The sequence below is a fragment of the Cnephaeus nilssonii genome, assembly GCF_951640355.1.
Source record: "Cnephaeus nilssonii genome assembly, chromosome: 11".
NCBI classification, from domain to species: domain Eukaryota; kingdom Metazoa; phylum Chordata; class Mammalia; order Chiroptera; family Vespertilionidae; genus Cnephaeus; species Cnephaeus nilssonii.
The window spans coordinates 2,242,058-2,269,818 of NC_137082.1; the positions used below are offsets into that span (position 1 = coordinate 2,242,058).

The following is a 27,761-nucleotide window of genomic DNA, read 5'->3' on the forward strand; positions in this document are numbered from 1 at the left end:
TGAATGAGTGGATGGATGAGTGAGTGAATGGATAAGTGAGGAGATGGATGAGTGAATGAATGAATGAGTGGGTGGATGAGTGAGTGAGTGGATGAGTAAGTGAGTGCATGAATGAGTGAGTGAGTGGATGGATGAGTGAATGGATTAGTGAGTGAATGGATGAGTGAGGAGATGGATGAGTGAATGAATGAATGAGTGGGTGGATGAATGAGTGAGTGGACAGATGAGTGGATGGATGAGTGAACGGATGAGTGAGTGAGTGGATGGATGAGTGAGTGAGTGGATGAGTCAGTGAGTGGATGTATGAGTGAGTGAGTGGATGAGTGAGTGGATGGATGAGTGAGTGAGTGGATGAGTCAGTGAGTGGATGAATGAGTGAGTGAGTGGATGAGTGAGTGGATGGATGAGTGAATGGATGAGTGAGTGGATGGATGAGTGAGTGAATGGATAAGTGAAGAGATAGGTGAGTGAATGAATGAATGGATGGATGAGTGAGTGGATGGATGAGTGAGTGAGTGAGTGGATGAGTGAGTGAGTGGATGAATGAGTGAGTGAGTGGATGAGTGAGTGGATGGATGAATGAGTGAGTGAGTGGATGAGTGAGTGGATGAGTGAGTGGATGAGTGAGTGAATGGATGAGTAAGTGAGTGGATGAGTGAGTGGATGGATGAGTGAACAGATGGATGCACACAGGCCCACAGCAGTGGAGCCAGTCACGGGGGCCACCATTTCCTTTATTGAGAAACTCGGGATTCTGTCGATGGCTATACATTGAGGTGGGGTGTGAAGTGACACGACCACTGACCAGTCACTGGGGACACTGGACTCCAAGACTGGACCTGCCAACGCATGGAGCCCTGGAGTGACAACATGACGAGGCCAGGAGCTGACGTGGCACCAGGACGGCTGGGCAGGTGCGGACAGGGCCCAGGACAACAACAGGAAGGTGGCTCTGGGGTGGCAGCCATAGGCGCACCCTGGCTGCGTGCAGGTCTGGGCGGTGGGGTCTCCATCTTGTGTCCACTCTCCTCCCTCAGAGATGTCTGTCAATTCTGGGCGGGGTCCTCCGAGACAGTCACCTGCAGCCTGACGGGGACCCACTGTGGGCCTGCTCCCTGCCGTTCCCGGGGCCTGAGCAGGGCTCCGAGGGCGAGGCCACACTGATGGGTCTGAAGGGTCCGGGCTGGTGCGGCCCCCGCGGGGCTCCTGGTGGGAGACTGAGTCCGGGACTCTGGGCTAGGACGAGCCCCGAGGCCTGAGTCCACGCTGCCCACGAGAACTGCCTGCTGTCTCCCATGCCCGGGGGAGGCTCCTAGGAACAGGCCTGTGTCTTGCGCTCTGGCCCTCTGCACCGGAGGCCTGGCTGCCCGGGGCAGCCCCCTGGCCGGGATCGGACCTGCTCGGGGCTGGGCTGGCGCGTCGTTTGGAGACTGGCTCCTGCAGACCCAGGAGGCGCCTGCTTCTCTGGTGCCGGCTGGGCCGGGGCCTGCCAGCTGGTGACAAACAAGTCTGGTCCGCCTGGCTGCCGGCCCGCAGCTCCTCCTCCTACCTGCGGCTGCCAGGGCCCCACTCCCGCTGCCCGGGCGCTGGGCTGCTGGTCACCTGGGCAGCGGGTGAGAGCATGTCCCTGGCCCGGCCTGGATCCCCTCCACCCCAAGAAGGGTCCCTGCAGAGCCTCACTGCCACCGTGGGGGGGGGGGGGGGTAGGAGGCGGAGCCCTGCAGAGCCGCCGGCCTTCGCTGTCCTTAGGGCACATCCCAGCTTCCGGGAGCCGCCCTGGGAGAGGCGTCCGTGCTCCTGAGCTGGGCCAGCGGCGGGGGACACGGGTCCTCTCTTCACTCACTTGGCCGAGTCCTGCCAGCTGGCTCCGCCCAGTGCTCATCTTGGGGTCGGTCACTGCCTCCCAGGGCCAGTCCAGCAACTCCAGGCCCAACCCCAACCCAGGCCTTTCATCTCTCCTCTCCAAACATCCATTAGTCTGGGGATAAGACTGCCTTTCGCCCAACATGAATTTCTCCTCATTAAGGCTCTTTTGGGGTCTGGGAGAGAAACAATTTCTCTGGCTTTGAAAGAGGCCAGATGGGAGGCGTGGGAGGGAAGGGGTGGGGGAGAGAGAGAAGCAGAAGGAAATGAGCCTCTGGGTATGAGGTCCCAGGCCCAGTGCAGGCAGCGGGCATAGAGGTGGAGGCCAATCGGCAGACCAGCCTCCTAGAGACCCCTCCCAGCCCCCTCCCTGCCCCTCTCAGCCCCCTCCCTGCCCCTCCCTGCCCCTCTCAGCCCCCTCCCTGCCCCTCTCAGCCCCCTCCCTGCCCCTCTCAGCCCCCTCCCTGCCCCTCTCAGCCCCCTCCCTGCCCCTCCCTGCCCCCTCCCTGCCCCTCTCAGCCCCCTCCCTGCCCCTCTCAGCCCCCTCCCTGCCCCTCTCAGCCCCCTCCCTGCCCCTCCCTGCCCCCTCCCTGCCCCTCTCAGCCCCCTCCCTGCCCCTCTCAGCCCCCTCCCTGCCCCTCTCAGCCCCCTCCCTGCCCCTCTCAGCCCCCTCCCTGCCCCTCCCAGCCCCCTCCCTGCCCCTCCCAGCCCCCTCCCTGCCCCTCTCAGCCCCCTCCCTGCCCCTCCCTGCCCCTCTCAGCCCCCTCCCTGCCCCTCTCAGCCCCCTCCCTGCCCCTCTCAGCCCCCTCCCTGCCCCTCTCAGCCCCCTCCCTGCCCCTCTCAGCCCCCTCCCTGCCCCTCCCAGCCCCCTCCCTGCCCCTCTCAGCCTCCTCTCAGCCCCCTCCCTGCCCCTCCCTGCCCCTCCCAGCCCCCTCCCTGCCCCTCTCAGCCCCCTCCCAGCCTCCTCGCAGCCCCCTCTCTGCCTCTCCCTGGCATTGCCGTCACCGGTCACCTGTCACCTGCCCTCCCAGCCCTAGTAGAGTGTCTCTCTGGTGACGTTGCTGGAGAAGGTGTGGTTGCTGGACACACTGTTGGTCTTCCTGGAGAAGGTGGGCCTCTTGCTCCTGCGCCCCCACAGGGGACAGAGGCAGGCCAGGGTGGCCAGGAAGGTCTGGCGGAAGTTGGCGGAGACGAGGTTGTACAGCACGGGGTTGGCGGCAGAGCTGACGTAGAAGAGGGCGTTGGTCAGCATGTAGAAGTAGTGGTAGAAGTCGTAGAGGAACCTGGGGTGGGAGGGCCGCTCAGACTGCGTGCATGACCCACAGCCGCCAGCAGACATGGTGGCTTGGGACAATAATATAAAAACGACTTATAATTTTTTGATGTGAGGACATTTCATAATAAACTCCAGGTTCTTGCTTCTCCTGAGAAGTTGAAGCTCTGCCTGCAGTCCCGCCGGCTCGTGTCAGCAGCAGGGTGTGGCTGCTCGCTCGCCCGCCCCCACCTCGCCGGCAGTGGCCCGCCCGCCCTGCGCAGCCCCGGTCCCGGTCCCGGGCTGCAGGGCTCAGGTGCTGACTTCTGCCCAGCAGCTGGGCAGGGGCCCCTCAGGTGGTCTGGGTAGCTGTGCCCCTCTCCATTGACTTGTTTGCCTCTACTCACCGGGACCTCACCCCCTCACAGCCGCTCACTTCACCACCAGGCACCCCTGAGTCCCAGAAGCCCTTTACTGGGGCCCCCTAACTTCTCATCCGTCCTGGGGTCCCTTCACTCGGAAGCACTGCTGCGCAGGGAGGAGCTCCGGGCCGGGGCTGCGTTCCAGAGAGGCCGCTGAAGTGTCACCGCGGGGGGGGGGGGGGGGGGGGGGTGGCCGCGCTCAGCCCCTGGCGCCCTCTTCTGTCCCCCAGCTGCCTTCCCTCCCCCACACCCGGAGCCAGCCCTTCCCCAGCTCTGCAGACCCTCTAACCGTCTCAGCTCCGAAGACCTGCTCTCCTTCCTGTGGCCCTTTCCCTCGCCAAGTCCGTTGCCAGCATCTGTCCCTCCCCCGGTCTGGTCACAGCTGCATCTGAGGGCCCGACCATACCCCGCCCTGAGCTGCTCCCCTCAGCGCCCCCATGCCCTCCTGTTTGGGGAGCACACGCCCCGCCCCAGCCTCTGGTACTCACGGGGTCCACTGCTCGTCGGAAATGTAGCAGAACATGAGGCGCCGCACGTGGTAGGGCAGCCAGCAGACCACGAAGGCGATGACCACGGCGCCTGCGACAGAGACACCGGCCTCAGGGAGTGAGGGAGACCAGAAGGACGTGGTGTGTGAACCAGAGGCTTAGCGCCGTGGAGACCTCCACACACCAAGGTGACGCACAGGTTCAATGTTATGCCATCAAAATCCAGCAGCACTTCTCATAGAAATAGAAAAAGTCATCCTAAAATTGCTATGGAATCTCAAAGGATCCTGAGTAGCCAAAACAACCTAAGAGAGAACAAAGCTGGACTCAACTTCCTGGTTTCAAAACTGACCGAAAAGCTACAGGAAGAAACAAAGTGGTCCCGGCAGAGACAGAGCGAAGGACAGAACAGGGCCCGGGAGCCGAGGCTCACGCTCACGCCCCAGTGACCGTGAGCAGGTGTCGAGGCCGTCCAAGGGCCAAAGGCAGTCTTTGCGGGAAAAGCGGAATCCACACGCAAAAGGATGGAGTTAGACCTTCCCTCACACAAAACCACACAGAATATACAAAAGACACGAACACAAACTCCAAACGGGCCAAGGACCTAAATGTGAGAGCTGAGAGTATAAAGCTCTCAGAAGAAAACAGACAAAAGCTGTGCCACAGTGTGAGTTCTTGGATATGTCACCAAAGACACAGGCAAGAAAGGAAAAACATAATTTATACGTCAAAGTAAACACTGTATCCAGGACACAGTCCAGGGAAAGGCAACACAGAATGGAAGAGCATGTTCGCAAATTATGCATCTCTGATCTCACCAATAAAACAACAAAGCCCACTTCAAAGACAGCCCTGGTTGGGTGGAGTGGGTCCCATGCACTGGAGGGTGCAATTCCCGGTCAGGGCTCTTACCCAGGGTGTACGCTTTATCCTCGGTCAGCATGTGGGAGGCAACCAGCCCATGTTTCTCTCTCTCTCTCTCTCTCTCTCTCTCTCTCTCTCTCTCTCTCTCTCTCTCCCTCCCTCTCTCCCTCTCTTTCTAAAATCAATAAAAAACATATCATCGGGTGAGGAATTAAAATATATAGGGTGTCCCCCAAAAAGTATACGTACACTTTGAATAATGATAAGGCAGTGTTTATTCAAATACTAGAGGCTCAGTGCATGACATTCGTGCCCTGGGGGGTGGGGGGAGTCCCTTGGCCCGGCCTGCGCCCTTTTGCTATCTGGGAGCCCTCGGGGACATCCTTAGTGCTGCTGCAGAGGTGGGCTGCTGTGCTCACCAGCCGTCAACCGAGCTTCTGGCTGGAGTGTCACTCCCCCTGTGGGAGCGCACTGACCACGGGGGAGGGGGGCGCAGCTCCTGCATTGAGTATCTGCCCCCTGGTGGTCAGCGTGCATCATAGTGACCAGTTGTTCCACCGTTTGGTTGATTTGCATATTACCCTTTTATTATATAGGATATTTACTGTCATGTACTTCAAACAGAATTTAATAATATGAAAATAATATGTTTATTCTGCTCTTACTCTTTACTTGGCATCTTAGCAAGCAAAGTAAAGGGCATAATAATAAATACACATTACTTTAATAACAAAAGAAATACAATAGATCAAATGTTGATTAGTAATGGGAGGATCCCTTTGTAAAGTATATGCGTGTCTAACTACTATGCTGTACACTTGAAACTAATACAAAATAGTAATAAATGTAAACTGTAATTGAAAAAATATGCAAACAGATAAAAATATTTTATTAGGAGATCAAAATAAAATATTAGTATCTTAAAAAGTCAAATAATAAAATAAAATACATTTCATTTTCAAAATTGAGGCACCAGCTGTTAAAGTGCACACACAGCCGAAACCGGTTTGGCTCAGTGGATAGAGCGTCGGCCTGCGGACTGAAGGGTCCCAGGTTCGATTCCGGTCAGGGGCACGTACCTTGGTTGCGGGCACATCCCTGGTAGGGAGTGTGCAGGAGGCAGCTGATCCATGTTTCTCTCTCATCGATGTTTCTGACTCTCTATCCCTCTCCCTTCCTCTCTGTAAAAGATCAATAAAATATGTTTTTTAAAAAAAGTGCACACACATTTTTGGGGGCCCCCTGTGTATATATGAATGGGCAACAAAGGACTGGCATAGACATTTTACCAAAGAGGCTAAACCAATGACCAATAAGCACATGGAAACATGCTCAACATCACTATCCTTAGGGAAACGAAAACAAAACTACAATGAGATGACACCTCGTGCCCGGTAGAATGGCTGCTACCAAAACCCACAGAAAACAAACGAACCGGAAAAATCACAACTTCTGGCCATCTGTGGAGAAATGGAAAACTTGTCCACTGCTGGCAAGAATGCACGGTGGCGCAGCCGCGTGGGAAACAGTGTGGCTGTTCTTACAAACATTAAAAATAGAACGACCTCCAGCAATTGCACCGCTGACACATGCTCCCTAGGTGGACCTTGAGGGCCTCATGCAGGGACAGAAGCCAGTCACAAAGGACACGTCTCTGATTCCGCTCTCAGCACCAGCCAGCCTTCTCGCCAGGCCCCGCCGCCTCAGGGCCTTTGCACAGCTGTGCCCTCAGCCTGCAGCTCTGTTGCCAAGATCAGTTTCTGGGCAGCTGATCAATGAGTCTCTCTCCTCATTGATGTTTCTCTCTCTCCCCCTCTCCCTTCCTCTCTGACATCAATTAAAGAAAAAAGACCAGCTCCCGGTCCTGCTGATCTCAGCCCCTCCTGGCGGCCAGGTCATGGTTTCTCTTCTTCATGCTCATCCCTGTCTGAACATGTGTGATGTGTGTGTGTGCTTCCTCTGGGGCAGCCTGTGCTCCCGCTGGAATGTAGGGGTGACCCTGCCACTGCTGCCTGGGCTCTGGGGCGAGTGGTCTGAGACTGGTTGGTGGTGCATGAACGAACGGAAGAGCGAGTGAATGGGCGAGTGCGTGAGAGGCTGATGCGTGAATGGGCGAGTGCGTGAGTGGCTGATGCGTGAATGGGCGAGTGCGTGAGAGGCTGATGCGTGAATGGGCGAGTGCGTGAGAGGCTGATGCGTGAATGGGTGCGTGCGTGAGAGGCTGATGCGTGAATGGGTGCGTGCGTGGTAGATGGTGGATGAATGAATGAGTGCAGTGAAGAGCAGCACCGACCCCGGTGGAGCCAGCACTCTGGGCCTTGGCTCCACCCCACAGGTCTTTAAACATCGCCTTATTTGGGGGTGTAGCACTCACTGCTTTGCTGGTCCCTGGCCATCCCCCTCCCCCAGAGGGCCCAGTGGTTACGTACGTAAAACCCGGACTCCGTGGCGCAGAGCCTGGACCCGGCCGGGCTCGACGGACATGCTAAACGAGCTGTGCTTGCCCCCAGCCGTGCACACGTGGCCCTGCTCTGCTGCCTGGCGGACCATGACTGTCAGTTTGTTGGCGATGATGGTGTTGAGGATGGAGATGGCCACCATGGGGAACACGAAAGACATGAAGGTATTGATCTGCGGAGAAAGGAGACAGCCGTCGGACCTGCTGGCTCGGGGGTGCTTGGTCTATTGGGGTGACTGGCAGACACAGGCCCCCATCTCCAGCCTGGAGTCTCTGCCTGCTCCCAGCCCGTGGCCCACAGGAGGTTTGCAGCCTCTCTGGCCCTCTTCTCAGGGGGCTGGGCCTGGGCCCAGAAGACAAACTGATTCCCTGTGAGTCACCACAGCCGGGTATAATTTAAACAGAGAGAATGTATCCAACACAGATTTTAAACGTCAAAACATTTAAAATACGGCACCTCGCTGAGTGCAGGCAGCATAAATAGCTACTTCTGTGGGCTGAGCGGGGCCCCATGGGCTGTGGGGTCTGGCCTGGGGGAGGAGGCCATGGCCCTGCAGCCCCACCTGACCAGACTGGGTTCCCGATTGGAGATGAAACTCAGGCCAATGCTGGCTTCCGGGGGCGGGGGGGGGGGGGGGGGGGGGGGACACACGATGCCTGTCCTGGCTTCCCCAGCCTCCAGCCTGGAGACCAGACAGCTGCATCGGGGAGGTGCCTTCTCTTGCCAAGGCTCACAGCACGAATGAGGGCTCAGGCTGTGCCCCTTTTCTGCACTCTACCCCCCACTTCTGGGAACAGGGCAACAGCCCAGCCCCCACCCCTGCAACAAGCAAAGAGGAAGGCATCTGACAGCCCTGTGCAATGTGACTGTAGGCGGGAAGAGAGGCAGCCGAGGGCCCTGGGCAGAGACAGGGGACATGGACAGGCTGCGCTCGGTCTATGCATTTGTCCAAATAAGACACGAGAGTGCCTTGGGGATAGACAGGCTAAAATTCAAATGGAAAATAACATCATCTCAGGATAGCCAGGAAAGTTCCGGAAAGGTAGAGTGGTGGGTCAGCGCGAGACAGGGAGGCCTCAGCGGTACTGCGGTGGGAGCACGCCGAAAGGAGACTTCCCTGAGGACAGTGCGGCACGGGGGTGGGCAGACCGGAGAGAGGCCAGAACGTTTGCCGCGTGGATAGAGATGGCACCTGAGCAGGCGGAGAAGGGGTGTCCGTCTGCAAAGCCAGGAGGCTGCACCCTCAGCCCCTTCCCAGGACTCCCTGTGCTTCCTGGGAACTGCCCACCCCCTCTCCAGACCCGGCCCATCAGCACGTTAGACAGCCCTGGCAGGCCCTCATTGGAGAAAGGAGGCCACCGCCATCCCACACCACGCTCACCCAGTGCGGCCGCCACCGGCCTCGTGCTCAGGGCTTGCCGGTGAGAACGTGCTTTTGTGGCTGTCGGCACCGGCTTCCCACCTTGTGGGCGGGACCCGCCTGAGTGAGGCCCGCACAGGAGACGGAGAGCGCCATGGTGTGGTTTCCGCTCCTTGACTCAGCGGTGCCTGCAGCCCTCACTCCTGAGTAAAATAAACACCCCCCCCCCGCCCCCCGCTTAAGACAACCCAAATTAGTTCCTGAAACGTGCACCCTACCTCACACCAAACAACAAACAAATAAAACTCGGATGGAGCAAAGGTTAACACACGGAAATAAAAGCCACAAGACTGCTTGAGGAGATCATGGCGCTTGGCTTCTCACGCATATGCTGCCTGCTGTAATTTTAAAAACAGCGACTCAGGTACTGCTGGAAAATTTTGCTATAAAATTCGTGATGGGACATAAATTGTTTCAGCCTAGGGAGAAATTCCTGTCTTGCTCTCCAAATGTTTCTATGACCACGTTCCCGCCCTTCTCTGCCTCCGGCATTGGTAGTTTGCGAGGGAGACAGGGAAATAAATGGCCAAACCATCAGAAGAGGGTGTGTGTCCGGGGCAGCTGGATGGGCAGCCGGTGTGCTTGGGCGGCGGGCTGGCCCAGGAGCGGCCGGCCAGGCGGGTGAGGGCCGCCTCAGGTGCAGGGTCCATAGGGGGTCTCGCTGAGGTGGTCACCACCCGTCCCGCCCTCCGGAAGACCGCTGCTGGGTTGTACGGCCGTCCCTCCCTCATTAGTCCCCGTGTGTTCAGGTAAAGGGGCAGCCCCGGACGCAGCCACTTTGCGCTCCACCAGCAGCCCGCGGGCGGTGCGTGGGAAGGTGCTAAGTGCCGCTTACGATTTTGCAAACCCCAGCGGCTTAGTGACACTGTGTCTGAAATGGCTCCCTGGGCGGCGGCAGGGGCCCCAGCAGGCGCCCAGCCCAGCAGGCCCGCTCACAGGGGCGGCCTTCTCACCCTGGGGCGGACTCCAGACGGACAGAATGCGCCTCAGACCCCGAGTCCTGAAGCAAAGCGAGCGCCCGGGTTTCCAGGGCAGGAACAATGAGGCGAGTCACCCCACAGCCGCTGTGTCAGGGCCACGCCACGCAGTCTTGCTTGAAAGGCGACTTCGGTGCTCACTACTTGAGCTGGCGGGTACGTTCCAATGCGCCCACACCAGGGGTGCTCCATGGACACCGAGAGGGAGCCCGCCAGGGTGGGCCGAGGCCCAGTTCAGGGAAAAGAGCTGGGACAGAGCAGCTAGCGTGTCCTAACGTGAGGGGACAGCCCTACGCCCAGGCCGGCTTCCGAGAGAAACCACGGGTGCGGGCCCACGCAGGCTGGCCCCGGAGGGGCGGGCGGCTCCGCGGTCGTCTTGAATTCAGAGCACCCCGTGGAGCGAGGGGAATGCCTCTGCTGGGGAGGCGCCCTGGGACGGGCCTGGGTCCTTGCCCCTCGGTACGTGACTGCCACACTCGTCACCTGGCCGCCCTGGGACGGGGAGTGCCGGAGGGGGAAGGGACTGGGCTCGGGGGCCTGACTTCATTTCAGAAGGACCGGGAGCCAAGGGAGCAGGGAGGGTCTCTTGGCAGGTGACGGGCAGAGTGTCCCAGGGCCAGCACCGTCCAGGGCGACTATGCCCTTGGTGTTCCTCATCCAATGAGCACCTCGATGCTTAGGTGCTGTCGGGACCCCAAACTGAAAGGCCTGCTGCCCAGTAGCACACACATGGTCTGCAGCACAAGCATCCGGAAAAGAAGACAGCGAGGCTGAGTGGCACACCCTGAGGAGTCCAGCGTGTGGCTGGGCCGGGGGCCCTCGCACTTCCCCGGAACTGCTAGCATTTCTGAGCCGAAGCGGGAGGACCAGGGGACAGGAGGGGGATGGGACCAGGAGGCACTGAGTCATCTTACTGCCTGAGAAGCCACCACGGGAGGGGACCGTGGATTAGGTGCAGCTTAGAGCTTAGCTGCTTCCGGCCACAAGTCTCAGCCGTGCATAGCTCAGATGGCCCACCATTAGGTAGCTTGAATACGCAGATTTTGGCTCAATATATTAAAGGACATTTAGTGCCTCTAATCCCCACTTCCCAGTTGGTACACAGCCTTTAGCTATTAACAAGGCCGGACACCATGCTCAGAACTCGGTATGTCCCCCCATTGAACACACATGTCCAATCCATGGGGTAGAAGCTGCTGGCACCCTCACTTTATAGAAGGAAAAATGCAGCAGAGTTCTGAGCTGGCCGGCTGACCGCGGGGAGCGCTCATGCGCGGTCTAGGCAGACCTCGGCGCAGCGCGGAGGAGCGGAGCGTGAGAGCAGGGGCACCAGCCAGAGGAGAGTGAGCGCCGTCCTCACCGGGGAAGCTTCGCTGGATGCGTGCTTCCCAGCTTCCCAGAGAGGACACATTTTGGGGGGCAACTGCAAACTTTTGAGAGTCACTTCTAGTTCTTGGCGATCTCTCGGGGCTGAGCCTCAGTCTTTCTCTCTCCTCTCCCCTTGGCCACGCTCTGCTCTGCCCAGGTCCCGGCTCCTCTCTGTTTTGGAGTTTCTGGGAGAGGCTGGACCAGAGCCACAGCTGACTCAGAGAGGAGAGAATGCTGGAGTCCCAGGAGCCCTGGTCAGCACCATGGACAGCGACCCAGAAACCTGATGGGGCTGCCCAGGGTTCCAGAGAGCGGGACGGGGATGGGCAGGGACCAAGCCAGCCAGGGGCAGAGGCCACCAAGGACCCCCCACCTTGTCCTCAGACCCTTCCCGTCCTCTCATGGGGGGCAGGGGGCAGCCCCAAACTCTGCAGGAACCCCGTCTCCAGGCCCTATACAAGGGAGTCTCCCCGACCCCTCAGGGCCAGAGCCACAGAGGCAGCACACAGTCTGAGAGCAAACGCAGTGGGACAGAAGCCGCTTTGGAGCCGCATCCTGCCTGCTCCTGGGTGGGCTGCGGCCCTGGCACCAGCCCAGCCGCTGGTCTCCCAGCATGCCTGCCCTCCACCTGTGCCAGGGAGGTGTCCTTCTGGAGGGTAGGACAGGGCCCTCCCCTTGGCCTGGCCTATGTCCACTCGGAGGCAGCAGCTGGGGCAGGGCTGGCTTTTCGGCCATGCCAGCACCTCTCAGAACGCACGGGAGCCCTCGCAGAGTGCCAACCACGGAGGCCGAGGGCCTGTCCGCCGTGTTTTCCAATGTCTGCTGCCGAAGAGCCACGAGGGCGTTCAGACAGCGGGGTGTCTGCCAGCAGCAGCAAAGGGGGCGTTACCAGTCCTTGGAGGGGCAGTGTCAGAGCGTGGGCAGCCGGTGGACAGCCTTGGGGCAAGAAGGAGCCTTAGTGGTCCCCTGACCACGCGGGTCCCAGCCCTGTCCCCACTGCACCGCACACTGTGACAGCGACCCTTTGTCAGCACTGGCTGCTGCTTACCCCGCGAGCGAGCATGAGCCGACGCGGCCGGGTCTGCTAAGCTCTTGTTTGCACTTTGCTCAGGTGTTGGGCACTGATCGAGTCTGAGGGATCACGGTGCCAGCTCCCACGTGCGGCGCGTTCTGGGGGCTTCACATGTGCCCTGGCAGCAGCTGCGCCCCAGAGACCGTGCTCCGCGCCAGCCGGGAGGGTGGGGCCTGGCCCTGACCGAGCCGCGCTGGGAGTGGCTTTCCTGGCAGGTGTTCAAAACCCCTTGGCCGCAGCTCAGGGAGGTCCCGTGAGTGCGGGACACGCTTTGCCGCAGGCCAGAGCCCGCAGCGCTGACTGTGCACAGAAAGGTCCCACCTGCAGCCGGGTCCTGGCTGGGCCTGGGGACCTGCCCCCTCTGTGCAGCTGGCCCGCCGCCTGTCTGCTGTGTGCCCGTCATGGCCACGGCTGAGTCTCCAGCCCCACAATTTTGGTGTTTTCCTGCCATGGAATTGTGTGGGCTGTTCCCTCCCGATTTTGAATTGCCGGCCACTGGCAGCATCGGGCCCTGAGCTCTGTGGGCGCCTGGCTCTGTGGGCGCCTGGCTCTGTGCCAGCTTCCGGCTCTTTTCGGTAGAATTAGCCCCTCCCCGCTCTAGGTGAATCTCATTCGGTGGACCCAGAACCGGGCCGATGGAGGAGGGCTAGGAGCAGGGCCACTGGTATCCTCTGAGGCCCTAAGGGAAAGGGACTCATCCCAACTCAGCCAGCATTTGGCTGTTTCTTCCCAAACTGACCAGCCGCGGGGCTTGGCGGGACCGTGTGCTCTGGGCTTAACCCCCAGGATGTGACACTTTTTGTGTTGTTGTTGCTAATCCTCACCTGAGGGTATTTTTCCATTGATTTTTTTTTTTTTAAGAGAGAGTGGAAGGAAAAGAGAGAGAGAGAAACATTGATGTGAGAGAGACACATCAATCGATTGCCTTCTGCACCTGCCCTGACCGGGGCTGGGGATCGAACCTGCAACCCAGGTACATGCTCTTGGCCGGGAATTAACCCACGACCCTTCAGTTCAAGGGCCAATGCTCTTACCATTGAGCCACACTGATCAGGGCTGGACGTGACCCTGTGCTCCTTCAGCCAGGCCCCTCCTGGGGCTTCCACCAGGAATGGCTGTGATTAGGAGCAGGTCAGCCTCAGAAATGATGTCGGGATCCTGTGCCACCATCCCCACTAAGCCCACTGCGCCACCGGCCTGGCTGTGGTTCCGTCCCGGACAAAGTCAGTGGGTTAGGTCAGAGGGACAGGCAGGAGTAGCCAGAGGCCCGGGCGGCGCCAGCGGTGGCCACAGCGTGTCCAGAGCAGGGCAGCCATGTCGATCACAGGCTGTCCTTCCTCCGTCCCCGTGTCTCTTGCGATGGGCTTCCCGAGACATGGGCCCAGTGGACATGAGACTGCTGCTCTCAGGCTCGTGTGTGGGACGGCCCGCGGCGCGGGAAGGGCCTCAATTGCTGTGTTTCCAGACTTGGAGCGAGGAGCAAGGCGGCCAGGGTTTGGGTCTCATCAAGCGACCAGAGCACGGCCTCTTCTTAGGCAGGGCTGTTTCCTGCTGGTCCACCTGGAGCCCCTGCTACAGGCCTCGGGCGGCCAGCCGGGCTCGGGGTGGGGGGTGGGGGGTGGGGGTGGGGTGTCCCGGAGGCAGGCCTCGGCCTGTCACAGGCCACTCCGTCTGCACCATTCCTCCACCCACGGAAGGAATTTAATCTCCCTCCTAATAATGGTTCGTCACAAAGACATAATCGGTTCATTTGTGGGACTCGCAGAGCTGCAAGCCTGTACGCTGGGGTTTTGTTGGCGGGAGTGCAATCTGGCTGAAGCAGCCGCAGCCTTTAAGGAAAGCAAATGTGGCGTTCATTCCCTCCCTGCCCGCGGCCCCCCCTTCCGCTGAGCAAATCATGGCAATTTGCAGAACTGTGAATGGGGCCGGCCAGGGAGCCGGACCCTGAGGGGTCAGGCTGACCGCTCTGGCACAGATAGGCAGGCTCCCCTGAGCGCCTGGCGCTGCCCCTCTGCCTGGGCCCGGCGGGCCGTCTGTCACCTGAGCAGCCAGGAGAGGGTGGTGCAGGTCCACTTTTTCTGTTAGCTTGGACAGTCCATGTTTGTTCTCCCCAACTCCACCCCCAGTTGGCTGCAGAGCCTGGCACCCACTGTCACTCAAATGCTGTGTGAATGAACAAATGAGTGCCCGGCTGCTCTAGCAAAGCACCACAGCGGAACTCTATTCCCACAGCGCTGGCGGGGCAGGTTCTGGTGAGGCCGCCTCCCCGTGCCCACGGCAGCTGGCAAAGGGAGCGGTGTGCCGTCCCAGCACGGGCACCCTAACCTGGGAAGCCGGGGCAGGCTCTGGGACAGCGCCCAAAGCACACAGACCCTGTGCGTCCACGGCGACCGCCCACGCACACAGCGCCCGGCACGATGCGACGATGCCTCTGGGAGCTCCATCGCAAAAGCAGAAGCAGAGCACCCGGGCGGGCCGCGCGAGTCAGAGCGGGCGGAGCAACCTCAGACCGCGGCCAAGGGCCCTGTGATGGCGCCATCCCTCTCCCCACAGGGTGACCCGCCCGCCCCACGCTGCTCCCAGCCCAGAACCTTCTTCCTCATCAGCTGAGACCCAAGTCATGAGTGGCTCTCCGAGGGTGGTGTCCCCTCCCTCCCCATCCCGAGGTGAGACCACCAGGCCATGCCCTCCCAGCTGCCCACCGCATCCTCGGGTAGGACGGCCCGGAGCTCGTCCATAGCAGCGGAGCTTTCTAGAACTCTCTTCGGAATGGATCCTGGACTGACTCCCCTGGGCGCTGCCCGCGCTCTCAGCCCACTGTTTCAGGAGAACCAGACAGCTCCTGCCCCGAGGGGGTTAGTGTTTGAGCCCCCCAGAGCTGCGACGCTGGAGGATGACCGTGCGGGGAGCCGCGGCCGCGCCAGGGCCATGGAGGCGTTGCCTGCTGCGACTGGTGACCGAGACTCACTTCCTCTGACGGATCTTCTCCCAAAACACGGCCTCACACTGTTCGTGACTTTACAGCGTTGGGATCTGCAGGTCCCGTGCTGCCTTGAACATTCATGGCTTCGAGACCGTGCAGGCTCGCTCTGTGCTCCCAGAACAGTCCGCCTGGCCATGCCTCTCTGCCGTGGTGTGACAATGCCATGGGGTGGGGGGATCTCACTGGAGAACGTTCTGGAACTTCAAAGCTGCCAGCTGCTAGAGGCCCCTTTCACCCAGATGTCAGCAATGTACTCGGGCCTGGGCCACCCGCCGTGACCCCAACAGGAGGAGAGAAAGCTGGGAGGGCAGGAGAGAAGCTGAATCCGGAACAAGAGTGGAAGTGGGAGGGGACTTGTCTTAAGCCCCTCAGAGTGGCTGTGTGGGCTCGGCCGGGCCCTCAGCCCATGCTGGCCTCAGGGGCTCCTGCAGACAGTCTGGCCTGGGTCGAGGGCACGGGCTCGGGCTCGCCATGGCTGTTTGCATGGATTCCCAGGATGCAGGGCCATTTGCTGTAAAAGCTTTCCGGCCAGAGCCAACGACCCAGAGCCCAGGACTCCCGGCCACGGCTCTCCCTCCACCACCTCGGACACACGTTCTTGCGGAATCCACGTCCCGCTGCTCCATCTGTGCTGCCGATACAGCGGCTCCACCACCAGCCGGGCCAGAGCCATTGCCCACAGCTGTCCAGGGGCCCCGCAGACCGCCCCGCGGACCCAGCAGCCTGGCCCGCGAGCGCAGGAGTTGGCTGCAGACCCGCCTGCTGGAAGGGCCCGTCCCAGGGAGGGAGCGCAGCCCAGGCAGCGGCGGCCTGTTTGTTTCCGCAAGCTGTTCGCGCTCGGCACTGGGCCCACCTGTTCCCGGGAAACTCCTGCCGGGCCTCCCTGCCGTCCGCCCGGCCCAGGCCTGGCCCCAGCCCTTGCGGCCGCCCTTGCACAGAGACTCGGGTTGTGCCGTGTGGCTGGGGAGGAACCGAGGCTGCTGCAGAGTCCACCACATGTAGCGACAGGTGTGGGCTGTGGGCGCAGGTGCGGCCCTGCCTGCCCGGCGAGCTGGTCTCAGAGAACCTTCGCTCCTGGAGCACCTGGGCCTTTGGGACCCAGGAGCACAGGTGAGGCTGAGTCCACTCCCTCCGTGCTCTGGCCAGCACCCAGCACCCTGCAGCCTCGGTGCAGGGCCTCCTCGGGACGCAGAGGGGTGGATGCAGAGGGAACGGCTCCCCAGCAACGCGACGTGACGTGAGGGAGGAAATTTGCTCGCTGGCGGAGACGCACGGTCGCGGGCAGCCTGCAGCCCCGAAGCCGCAGGCAGTAAAGCGTGGCTGGTGCTTCAGGTCCCTGCTGTGTGTGGACAACCGCACTGCTTGGCCCGAATCAGCGCCGTGATGGAGAAAACCTCCATGCTTGTGAAGCTCTGCCCTGCGCCCTGGCCGTGCTGCTCAGGGGTTAGAGTGTCGGCCTGCAAACCAAAGGGGCTCGGGTTTGATTCCTGGTCAAAGCGCATACCTGGGTTATAGGTTTATTCCTGAGCCCCAGTCAGGGTGTGCGCAGGAGGCAGTCAATCGATGCGTCTCTCTCACATCCATGTTTCTCTCTCTCTCTCCTTTCCTCACCCTCCCTCTCTCCCTTCCACTCTCTCTAAAAGCAACAGAAAAATGTCCTCAGGTGAGGATTAAGGAAGGAAGGAAGGAAGGAAGGAAGGAAGGAAGGAAGGAAGGAAGGAGGGAGGGAGGGAGGGAAGGAAGGAGGGAAGGAAGGAAGAAAGAAAGACCTGCTCTGCAAGGGAGTGTTGGGTCTCCTGGGACTGAGTGCAGGCGGAGGGGACACATCTTACAGGCAGGACACAGATGCAGAATGAGGGGTCCACGGGGCCTGTCTTCTGCCCCTAGGCCCAGGCAACCCCCCGATTTTTGTCATAAAGCCCATCCTCCTGGGCTTCGCTCTTCAATCTCCCCCGGGCAGGAGGAATGGCAGTGAGTCTAAGTCATTGGCCATGAGCGTGGAAGTTGCCTGACAGCGTGGCCGGCTCCCGGAAGCCGAGCCTCCCGGATCGCTGACCCCTGGCATGTCAGTGCTTGGGTTTTAATTGTGGCTCCCCAGGGTGATCCCAGCTCTCAGTTTTGGGGAGAGTCGACCAGGGGTGCCCCATCCACTTTTTGAATTAGTTTAAAAGGTCAGGGAAGGATTCCATTCAAGCTCAGCACGGGGCACCCAGAAAGTGCTGAAATCGGCTCTAAACACTTTAAATGTCACCCCTAGAGGCGCCCCCTCGGCAGGGGGCCGGGCTCGAGTCCCTGTGCCGCTGACCGCTGACCCGTGGAGCATGGCAGGTTCCCAGCCCAAGAGACCCATGGGCCTTCAGGACAAAAGGTGTTTGGGGTCAGAGACACAGGACCGCCCTGGGGTTAAATGGAAGCTCCCGTGTTTCCTTTATTAGACGCGGCCTTTAAACAAGCTGTCGGGAAGAGGAATTGCAGGAAGTGGAGCCTTGTCTCGGTGCCCGGCAAACATCTGCATCTAGTCTCAGGCCAGCTGGACGGGCCAGGACCTCAGAGGCACCTCCTGGCCCAGAAAAGCCCTTCTGGCTGGGGCACCATCCCAGCCCCACATCCCACTCCAGCGCCCGTTTGTGGCTCACTTCGGCGGCCGTGTTATCCCCAACCTTCGGGGCCTCTGAGCGCAAAGGGTGCGGGAGACCTGCACCCTCCAGGCCCTGTGCCCTCCTCTGCCCCTCGTCCTCCAAGTCCGGTCAGCCTGGAGGTGGAGCAGATGTCCACCAGGGCGGCTCAAGGCCCCGGAGGACAGTCCGCCTCCGCAAAATGGGTCTCAGGGCTGGCGGGATCTGGGACCCGGGCATTGTGCCAGCCTGTGGGGACGGGCCTTTTGGTGGCCTCTCTCCTGCTTCCTGCAAAGCCACGTGGGCATGGGACCACCAAGACTCAGCGCTCACGGGTTCCTCTGCCCGCCCCCCCTTGGCGCTGGGCCCTGTGCTCCTGGCCTGCTGTCCCGGGAAGGTGGGCAGCCCACCTGAGGCCACCGAGCAGGGTCACCGGAAGGCCGGGCGCTTCTCTGTGGGCCGGCCCTGCCCCCTCCAGGCCCGCGGCCAGAGGGAAATCAATGGGCGACACCACAGGGCTCCCCACGCGGAGGACAGCCCAGGGGCGGTCTCCAGGCTGTGAGTTCAAGAGGGTCCCGGGCGGACCCTCACCCCCACTTGGTGCCCCTCCCATTGAAGGTCCCCGGAGCAGCCGGTGGCGATGGCGATGGGAACGGCAGGTGAGCCCCGACCCGGGGCCTGGGAGAGGCTCAGTACAGAGGCGACTGCTTCTCCCTCATCCCAGGAGATAAATCCTGACCCTGGACAGCTGCTTCCCGCCGCGCACATCCTGTTGGGCGCAGAGCCCAGGCCGACTGACTTACGACCGAGGGAGTCTTTGATTTTCGTTCCCGATCAGCCCGACGCACGGGTCTCCCAAGTGGCACAACCTGATGAACTGAGCCAGCGGCTGCATCCTGCCCGTAGCTGGGGCGTTACCCCAGGCACAGCACTCCTGCCTGGCCGCTCAGCGCAGTAACTCCCACACTGCCCAGGGCTCTCGGAGCGCTCTGGAGGTTGGAAGTGGTGTGGGTCTTTTGGTTGTTGTTGTTAATCCTCCCCTGAGCATATTTTTCCATTGATTTTTTTTAGAGAGAGTGGAGGAGGGAGAGAGAGAGAGAGAGACATTGATATGAGAGAGACATCCGTTGGTAGCTTCCTGCAGGAGCCCTGACCAGGGCCGGGGATCAAACCTGCAACCCAGGTATGTGCCTTGACCAGAATCAAACCTGGGACCCTTCGGTGCACGGGCCAACGTTCTATCCCCTGAGCACACCAGCCAGCGCAGAAGTGGCGTGTTTGTTTAAGGAAAGAACCGTTCTGGATTACAAGGGCACGAAACTCTCTGAAGAATGCTGTAGTCATTGACTATGTCAAGGGGGAGTGGAATTTATAACACATTCACCTTTCAACAGAGACACTGAACTAAAAATGTTTCAGCATAAATAATGTGGCTCTTTTCCTCAGTCTAAGATTTACCCAAACACAGTGTCTATCTTCAGCTTTGTTTCTCCGATGACTATGTTTCTTGTCATGCATCCTTTGGCGGAATTGTTGGGGTTTTCTTTTTTTGTTAATCCTAGCCTGAGGATTTTTTTACATTGCTTTTTCAGAGAGTGGAAGGGAGCGAGGGAAGGGAGGGAGAGACGCGTGTGAGAGACACACCAATGGGCTGCCTTCTGCACGGGCCCCTGGGGCCATGCCCCGAACCTTTGACCGGGAATTGAACCCGAGACCCTTGGGTGTGCGCCGATACTCTAACCACTGAGCCACGGCAGCCAGGCGCAACATTGTTTTAGTAATTCCTCTGAACCAGCCTGTTATCATAAACGACCTCAGATGTGTTTAAAGTGGGCAGTGTTGAGAGTCCACGGGAGACGGCACGTGGAGTCCTGGACTGTCTCCTGCACAAACAGCTCTACGATTGTGCAGAGTGTCAGGCGACTGTTTCGACATTGGGCAAGCCACTGTGCGAGGCTGTGGTCCCGTCACCTGTTCCTTTTCGTGGGGACATTTCCCTGATCGTGACGTGAGGAGCTGGGGTGTTGGCAGAGCCTGGCTGTTCCCGCTGAGGAGGCAGAGATGTGAGATTGGGGTGGCCAAGTGGCTTGAACCTGCAGAGTGAGACACGGGAGGGGAGACCTACAGGACGGGGTGGGGAGCCGCCTGTGGCTGGCAGGGCTGTGTGCACAGACAAACCTGTGACAGGCTAGGGGAGGGCAGCTGGCATCTGGCAGAGCTGGGGGGAGAGGTCTCATTACCATCCCGCTCTGCCCCTGGGAAGCCTGCAAGGCTCACCTTAGGAGGGAGGACCGCGTCCTCGGGAGGGTCCAGGCTACACCTGCTCTCAGCAGCCAATTCTAACCGACAAATCCCAGGGAGACGGAGTCTGGACTAATGAGGCGTGAAAGCGAGTCTGCCCAAGTTCGAGAGGCCAGCAACTGAGCAGCCAGCTGAAGTAAGAATGTCCACTCCTCAGAGAAAGACAGCAGAGCCCAGCATCTCTGCCATGCCCAACACACACTGTCCAGTGTGAATAAGATGCCGGGACATGCAAAGAAACAGGACAATGGGCCCCACAGGGAAAGAGCAGTCAGTCTAGAGAGCTGCCTGCACAGAGCGAGGCGTGGGCAGCGTCAGGCGTGAACAGGAGCACTGACCTGGGAAACTCCAGGATGAGTGTGGATGGCTGAGAGCAGCTGTTGCAAGAACCACCGCAAAGAAAGGGTTTATAAATGTGTAGGACCTGCATGCTGAAAACTACTGATGGAATAAACGAAAGGGGCCCCAATGCACCGCGCGTACTGAACTCCAAGCCCCCGTCAGATGCCGCGTCTCCGCACGACGGCCGAGAGATGCGCGGCCAGTTGGAGTCGCGCAGGCTCTCCATACGTGTTGGCTGGGAAGCTGATTCTAAAGCGTATGTAGGAAGCAAGGGGCCTTGGGTAGCAAAGACGGTTTTAGGGAAGAAGAAGGTCGTGGAGGACTCACTCTACCTCAAACGTGCCTCGTGTTTGACGTGCCGGCACGGGAAGACTGCAGAGCCGCGGCATCGCAGCAGCGCGGCGAGGCAGTGCCGAGCACAGGTGGGAGGAGCAGGGGACTCTGGAAGAGGCTCGGGGACTTTGATTAAAGTGCCCAACACTTCACTGGAGAGAAGCCTCTCCTCACGGGGCCTGGCCACTCAGGTGCCTGTGTGCAGAGAAGACTCGGCCTCCCACGCTGGTGAAAACCAGCTCAGGATGGAGCACAAACCCAAACGTGACACAAAGCTGTGAGGACTTCTGGGAGACAGCCGAGGACATCTCTGTGACCTTGGCACGTCCCCCCAGTCTGCCTCCCAAGTATCTCCTCAGGGTAAACGAGAGCGTGATTCACACAAGGTCCGACACACGCATGTTTATAGCTCAGCCCTCCAACCGGGGAATGCGGGGTGTGAACCGGTGGATGGGTGGGGTGCCCTCGGAGGTGCCCAGGGAGGAGGTCGCTAGCGCAGCCGAGACACTGACAGGTGGTTGGTGGCCTCCCTGCAGGCAGTTCTCCCCCACTTTGTGGAGGCAGGTCTTGCTCGGCTGCCTCTGCCTCCGTGGAACCACGTCGGACGCGAATGGCCTGGTGCTCGGGCAGCCGAGCAGGGGGTCCTGATCTCCTCCCGGGACACTCCACTCCCCCAGGGAGGGGGCACCCCGCCAGGGCTGGCCACCCAGCAAGGGGCCCCTCTGTTGGCACTGAACCTGAAAGAGATTTTCTGCAGCAGCAGTGGGGAGGTGGGGCCCCGGTCCTGGAAAACGGCAGCCATGAGGCCACGATAGGACCACCCCCCGCCGCTGCTCACGCAGGGCTCCGGGCTCCCGCCTGGCGATGCTGGACTGGAAGCGCTGGCCACGTGGGGTCTGAGCGGGACGCTCACCCCCCAGGCTTCTGCCAGTCTCAGCTCACGGCCCTCCTGGCCGCACTGCACAGTGGACATTCACTGTGCCACCTGACGTGGGCCTTGCCACCGGAAGCCGGCGACGCGGAACCTGCGACAGCAGGACCTGAAACACGCCCAGGTCAGAGCGGGGTCGGCCGGGATGGTGGGGACCAGCCTGACTCAACCCACGCGCAGGGTCACGTGCGGACGGCCGCCGCCTCCAAGACGCCCGCGTGGACAGCAGGGGCCACCCTGCTCTGGGAAGGGGCTTCCTCACGGGACGAGCATGTGACCGCTCACTCACACAGGGCCCTCCACTCCCTGAGCTGTGCCTGTGCTGGCCGGGGCCGCCCTGTCCTCCCATCAGCTCTGCTCGGCCCGCTGCCACCCCGGCCCGGGCCACACTCGGGAAATGCCCCCTGTGCTCACCACTTCAAAGCTGCCCAGGTGTCTTTGTCACAACCCATTCCTAACCATGACCTGTTTACAGTGCCCAGAAGGGACCCGCAGAGGCGGTGCTGGGAGAGGGCCTGTGTGGGAGGGACCCGTGATTGGCCAGCACCTCCGAACACGGTGGACGAGCGGAGACACGCCGACGCAGGCACCCAGCTGCTCTCTGGCCAGATGTCACTTTAAAAACAGCAGAAGTTTGCCCAGACTGGCAAGTGCCAGAAGCCCGAGCAGGACTGTCACCCGGGAAAGCGCCTGGGAGGGCGATGGCCGCGCAGGAGAGAGGAAGGCGGCAGGCCAAGGCCATGCCCCGCAAGGAAGCGCGTTCGAGTACAGGGAGCAGAAAGCGGGGTGCAGAGGCCCCTGGGAGCTGTCGGCCGCAGGTGGACGAGCGTCTCAGCATGCTCAGTGTCCAGCAGCGGAGGCCTTTGAAGAGAGGCGCTGGGAAGTACCCGAGTCTTTGGCAAATTCGGGGGCAGAAGCAAGGCCAGGCCATCGTGGACACCCGGCAGACCATCGCCCAGTGGCCGGGGGACAGGACATCCCACGGGCCCGTGCCGCAGCCGCCGCACAAGGACGCAGAATGGCCCTTCGGGAGGTGGGCAATGCGCATCGGTGTCTGTTCTGTGGGGCCAGCCGAGCGGCCACTGAGCCGGAGGTGATGCTGTATGGGGCTGTGCTCCTGCCCTTGTTCTGACGATGATCAACTCAGGCAGCTCCTGGCTGAGCCCTGCAGCTCTGCTTGGAGGCATCTCCTGGGTGGGCAGCAAGTTGCTGACCTCCGCCTGCCACATCACACCTTGGAAGGCAGGTGGCATGGCTGCTGCCCCCCTCAATGCCAAGGCAGGCTGGGAGAGGCCCCTGGGCACAGCCGGTCAAAGACAGGAGCTCGGGAAGAAAATGGAACCTCAAAGAAGGGAAAAGGTGATTCCCACTGTGACCCGTGCCCACGGTGCCGGCTGCCTCTAGCAGGGGGAGGGCGTGGAGCGCAGCCCTGCTGAGACTCTTCCCCACTGGGCGTGGCTGTGTGGGGACGGGGCCTCTCCACACGGCACCGGGAGCCACAAGTCCTCAGCAGAGGTGAGGGGGACCCACGAGGTCACAGCCCAGGGACCGAGGTGTAGAAAGATGACAGCACCTGCCCCCATTGTTGCCCCCCTGCCGAGTCCCACTCCAGGTGCATCAGCACCATCTGGCCGGCAGGTATGGCCCGTGTGTGAGATGATGCCCGACAGGGACAGTGCTGCTCTGGCCCCGCCGCCCCTTGGCCTCCCTGTCTCACCCTGACCGCCATGGCTACCCATGGCCTAGAGCCACGATGCCATTCAAAGTGGCACTTCTGCCCGGACTCCTCCGTGGATGCCTTCTCCTGGAAGTCCTGCCTGACAAGCCTTTTGTGGGGGGGGCTGGGCCCCCCACCCGGCCAGGTCCCTCCTCCAAGCGATTGCCTGGGTGGGGTCCCAGCTGGGTTCCCATGACGCTGTGCTCAGGCCCGGGGAGAGCAGCGGGCTGCTCGCTGCAGGGTGCTTGCCTCACACAGCCCCCACCTGCCACCACGTCAGACTCCGGGTCTGCCCAGCAAAGACAACATGGTCTCCACCACGCCCATGACGGCGCCTCCGAGCCTTTCCGTGGCAGAGCCCCCAGCACCCCACAGCCCTGTCGAGCCTCTGCCTGCTGAGGTCAGGGCTCTGGATGCCCTGTCGCTCGGGTGGGGAAACTAAGGCTAGACCAATCAGCTGGCCTCCCAAGCATGGGCCAGCCCGGGCCCGCCAGGAGGCAGGGCAGCCTGGGCATCTGCTGCTGAGGAGACAGACCCGCCTCCTTCTGGGACCAGTGGTCCTGAGAGCACCGTGCAGGGGACCCCGGGAGCCGGCCCAGCGCACAGGGAATCTGGAGGCTGCCAAGCCCACCCTTGGCCCCCAGGGAGGTCAGGGTCGGAGGCCCCGCCCCTTTGACAGGAGGAGGGGACGAGAGAAAGGGCTGAGGCCTGGCCCCCTGGAGTCCGAGGTGACAAGGAGGGGCCAGGCTGCCCCCTACCGCTCCCAGCTCCCTGCGCCCAGAGGGCACTCCTTTGGGGGGAAGGAAAGAGACCGCGGGCTTCCCCATCCTCTCCGGGAACGGGCCGCTCACCTGGATGACCACTTTGATGGTGGCGGCGCTGACGACGGGCGTGCACACCAGGCTGTCGGGGTGCTGGCTGTCGGCGCCGCGGCTCTGCTGGCCCATGGTGAAGAGCATGGGCACAGCCAGCAGGCCGGCGGCGACCCAGATGGCGCTGATGAACTTCTTGGTGCGGCTCCGAGACATGAGGGTCTTGGCCTTGAAGGGGTGGCAGATGGCCAGGTAGCGCTCCAGGCTCAGGCTGGCCACGTTGAGGGCCGTGGCGTAGGTGCAGGCGTCTCGCAGGAAGTAGTAGCCCCTGCAGACGGCATCCCCGAAGGCCCAGGGGTGGTGCACCCAGATGAAGTTGTACAGCTCCACGGGCATGGCCAGCAGCAGGATGAGCAGGTCGGAGAGCGCCAGGCTGCCCAGGTGGTAGTGCACGGTGCTCTGCAGGCTCTGCAGCGACTTCTTTCGCGCCAGCGTGAACACCGTCACCGCGTTGCCCACCGTGCCCACGGCGAAGAGCGCCAGGTACACGGCGGTCACCAGCACCTTGGAGTAGATGTCCGTGTCCACGTCCAGGTCGCTGCTGGGTGGCGCCTGCTCCGGCTCCGAGGCGTTGTCCCAGCCGGGGCCCGCAGGCGAGGGCGGCAGCGGGAAGGGCCGGGCGCCCAGGGGGCCGGAGCCGGTCGCCGAGCTATTGAGGCGCATGGTGGGCGTGCTGGGCCCCGTGCCGCTCGTCAGGGTCCCGGGCTCAGCCAGCGCCCGCCGCTGAAGTCCAAGGGGGTGGGCGTGTCTCAGGTGGCGGGGTGGACCAAGCCCGAGGGGAGGGCGCGAGAGAGCAAGGGGACGCTTTCCAGCGGGGAGCGACCGCCCGGACCCGCCCCCTGGAGCGCTGGCGGCTGGCGCTCACCCGCTCACCCGGGGATGTGCGTTCCGCTCCGGCTCAGACTCCCAGCTCCGGCTGCTGGCTCCCTCCGTGCTCCGCCCCGCCCTCCCGCTCGGGCTGCGGGCGAGCCTGTGCGGGAGCGAGCTCACTCAGGCGGCCTCAGCACCTCTCCGGAGCTCGGCACGCCCACCCCGCACTCTTCCCGCCCCACCCGGCCCCGGGCCCGCCAGGCTCCGCGCCTCCTGGAGCGGCGGAGGAGGGGAGCGCCCAGCCTGGGGCTTGGGAGGGGCGAGGAAGGGGGAGGCGGCCCCAGCCGCTGACCCCGCCCGCTGGGGGGTGAAGGGCTGGGGTCCCTAACGCGCTCCCAGGGGCATTGGGCGTGGGCGGTAGGGATGCTGACTGTTTCCAGGGACCCTCCCCAGGCCACAGGCCTTCCTTCCCCTCGCCTTCCCTGCTTTCACCCCGGGAGGGGCTGCCTCCTCCCACCTCCTCACTCCACCTCCCACTCCTCACTCCATCAGGGAAGGGGCCACCCGGCCGCCCCCTCCTGGGGGCGGCAGCCAGAAGTTGGGTGCCCTGGGGCTCCAGCACAGCTAGGTGGGTGGAGAGGGAGGCAGGAGGCAGGAGCAAAGCAACACGCCTCCCATGCAAGCGGGTTCCTGTCCCTGTGCCCTGGGGCTGCTGGGGGTGTGAGTGGGCTCGCAGGCTCCTTATGGGGTCTGATTTGGCCATCAAGAGTCACCCTGAGAGCCGGGGCTGGCCGGGGCTGGGGAGTCACAGCCTCAGAGCCTGTCCCTGTCCCCGTGTGGGCTGGCTGTGGACTGGCGGGCTGCACCTGCTGTCCTGGGACTAGAAACCCAGTGGGCTGAGGGCAGTGGGCAGGGGGGTGGGGGGCTGGTAAGTAAAGGGGTGAGGCCCAGGAACCCGTCCCGCTCAGGAGGGAAGTTTAGGCTCACGAGCTGACGGTGGCTGCCTGGGTCCCTGCTTGTTCCTGTTTGCAGGGGCTTGGGATGCCTGTGCCACCCGCAGCTGTGTGCCCAGGGAGTCGTTCACATGACATTATGGCTTAAACATGCAGCCTTCAAAGCAAGCACCAGCGTCCCTCTGTCAGAGGCCGGCACAGCCAGCTCGGGCACACGGGCTCAAACTGGGCCCTGCTGCTGACCTGGGCCAGCGTTGCCGCTTCTCTGGGCCTCGATTTTGTCCTGAAGGGACCGATGCTCGGGGGCCAGGCTGTTACGGAGCTGGTCGTGGGGCCACAGGAGGTGCTGGGCGAGCAGCTGTGCACCGAACACTAGAGCGGTCTGCGTGGCACCTTCAGGGGTGGCGGGAGAGGTGCCGTGGCCAACACAGGGTGCTTTAGAACCCCACCGGTTAGACCAGGTCTGCTCTGGGAGACAGACCTACCCGTTAAGAGACCAGGGGGTTGGGCCCTGCGTGTCTGCGTCACAAAAGGGAGCGATGGTAACGTCGGGTTTTCCAACCATAGTGCCCTCTGCCCTCCTCTATCAGGAGTCCCCTCAGGGGAGGCACCAGCCGGTGGCCCCTGGGCCTGCCCCTTTGCCAGCCAGTAGCTGTCGCTGCTCAGGACCATGCCCGCGAAAACGCAGTCTCGCCCGGCCGCCTCAGCTCAGTATTTGGTTTTCAAACCCATGACCTTTCTGCTAAGCCGGCTTTCCTTTCAAAGGTTTCTCTTTGAGCCAGCCTAGGAGCTTAGACAATCACAAAAGGAAACTTAGCACAAATATTATGACAAGGCATTTGCTTAAAACCACCCAGGAAATGTCACTTGGAGGCCTTGTTCTACAAAGTACGTGGCAGGCCCTGGTCTGACTCCGGGCAGCCCGCTAGAGACAGCTCTGCCCTGCACCTCAGAGCCCGCAAGGCGCAGCCACGCCACCAGCTCTATGGCCTTTGCCCTCAGGGAGGGCTGACCCTGGGGTGTGTCCATTGGTGACTGGCATACAATTGGCACTTTGAGGGCTTTAGGGGAGCAGAGCTCCACGGCCAGCTGGAGAGCTTCGGGGACCTGCTGCGAACACCGACACTCCAATTGCTGTGTGCTGCAGGAGCTGGCCTGCCCAGTGGGCATCGAGGGCCAAGATCCACTCCTGAGGGTCTCATTCCCTGGGTGAAGCCGGAGTGTTGGCTGAGGGGCGTGGCTGGGATGGCACTCACCTTCCTGGGGTCTCTGACATGGGTCCTGGCTGCTGAGCAGGGCATTACCTGCGCCCTGGGACAGAGGTAGGACCAAGGGTCGCCAAAGGGAAGATGCCTGGGTGGTGCAGCCCAGCCGGGCCCTGGTTTGTTTGCTACCTTATCCCAGCCCCTGGCGCTGCCTGCTGCACAGTTGGGGCCCCATGGACTTTTCTGAACGAGAGGAGGAGAGAAGACCACGCAGCCACAGCCGGAATGTGCAGTGTCCGCTGTCACTCCCACCAGCTTCCAGATGCAGAGGGAATCGCCCAGAAGCCGGGACAGAGGACCCCCGTTCAGTCCCAGGCCTGCAGCTGTGGGGGCTGCTGGCCAGCACAAGGGTCCATCTGGAAGAGGCTTTCCTTCTCTGGCCACGAGAATTCAGTTCTTGTAGTCACAGCGTCATGGGGTCTCGCTCTTTCCTCTGCTCCCCACCCCAGCATTG

General features: G+C 61.5%; 1 protein-coding gene across 1 annotated transcript; it reads right to left on the minus strand.

Moving 5' to 3' along the window:
• Window positions 1-2,896: 2,896 nt before the first annotated feature.
• Window positions 2,897-24,942, minus strand: NTSR1 (neurotensin receptor 1; the record flags this gene model as incomplete). The annotated part of the gene is made up of 4 exons (XM_079784935.1): window positions 2,897-3,146; window positions 4,026-4,116; window positions 7,319-7,520; window positions 24,259-24,942. The coding sequence occupies 4 exons, from the start codon at window positions 24,940-24,942 to the stop codon at window positions 2,897-2,899; spliced, it is 1,227 nt and encodes a 408-aa protein (XP_079641061.1).
• Between the last annotated feature and the right edge of the window lie 2,819 nt (window positions 24,943-27,761).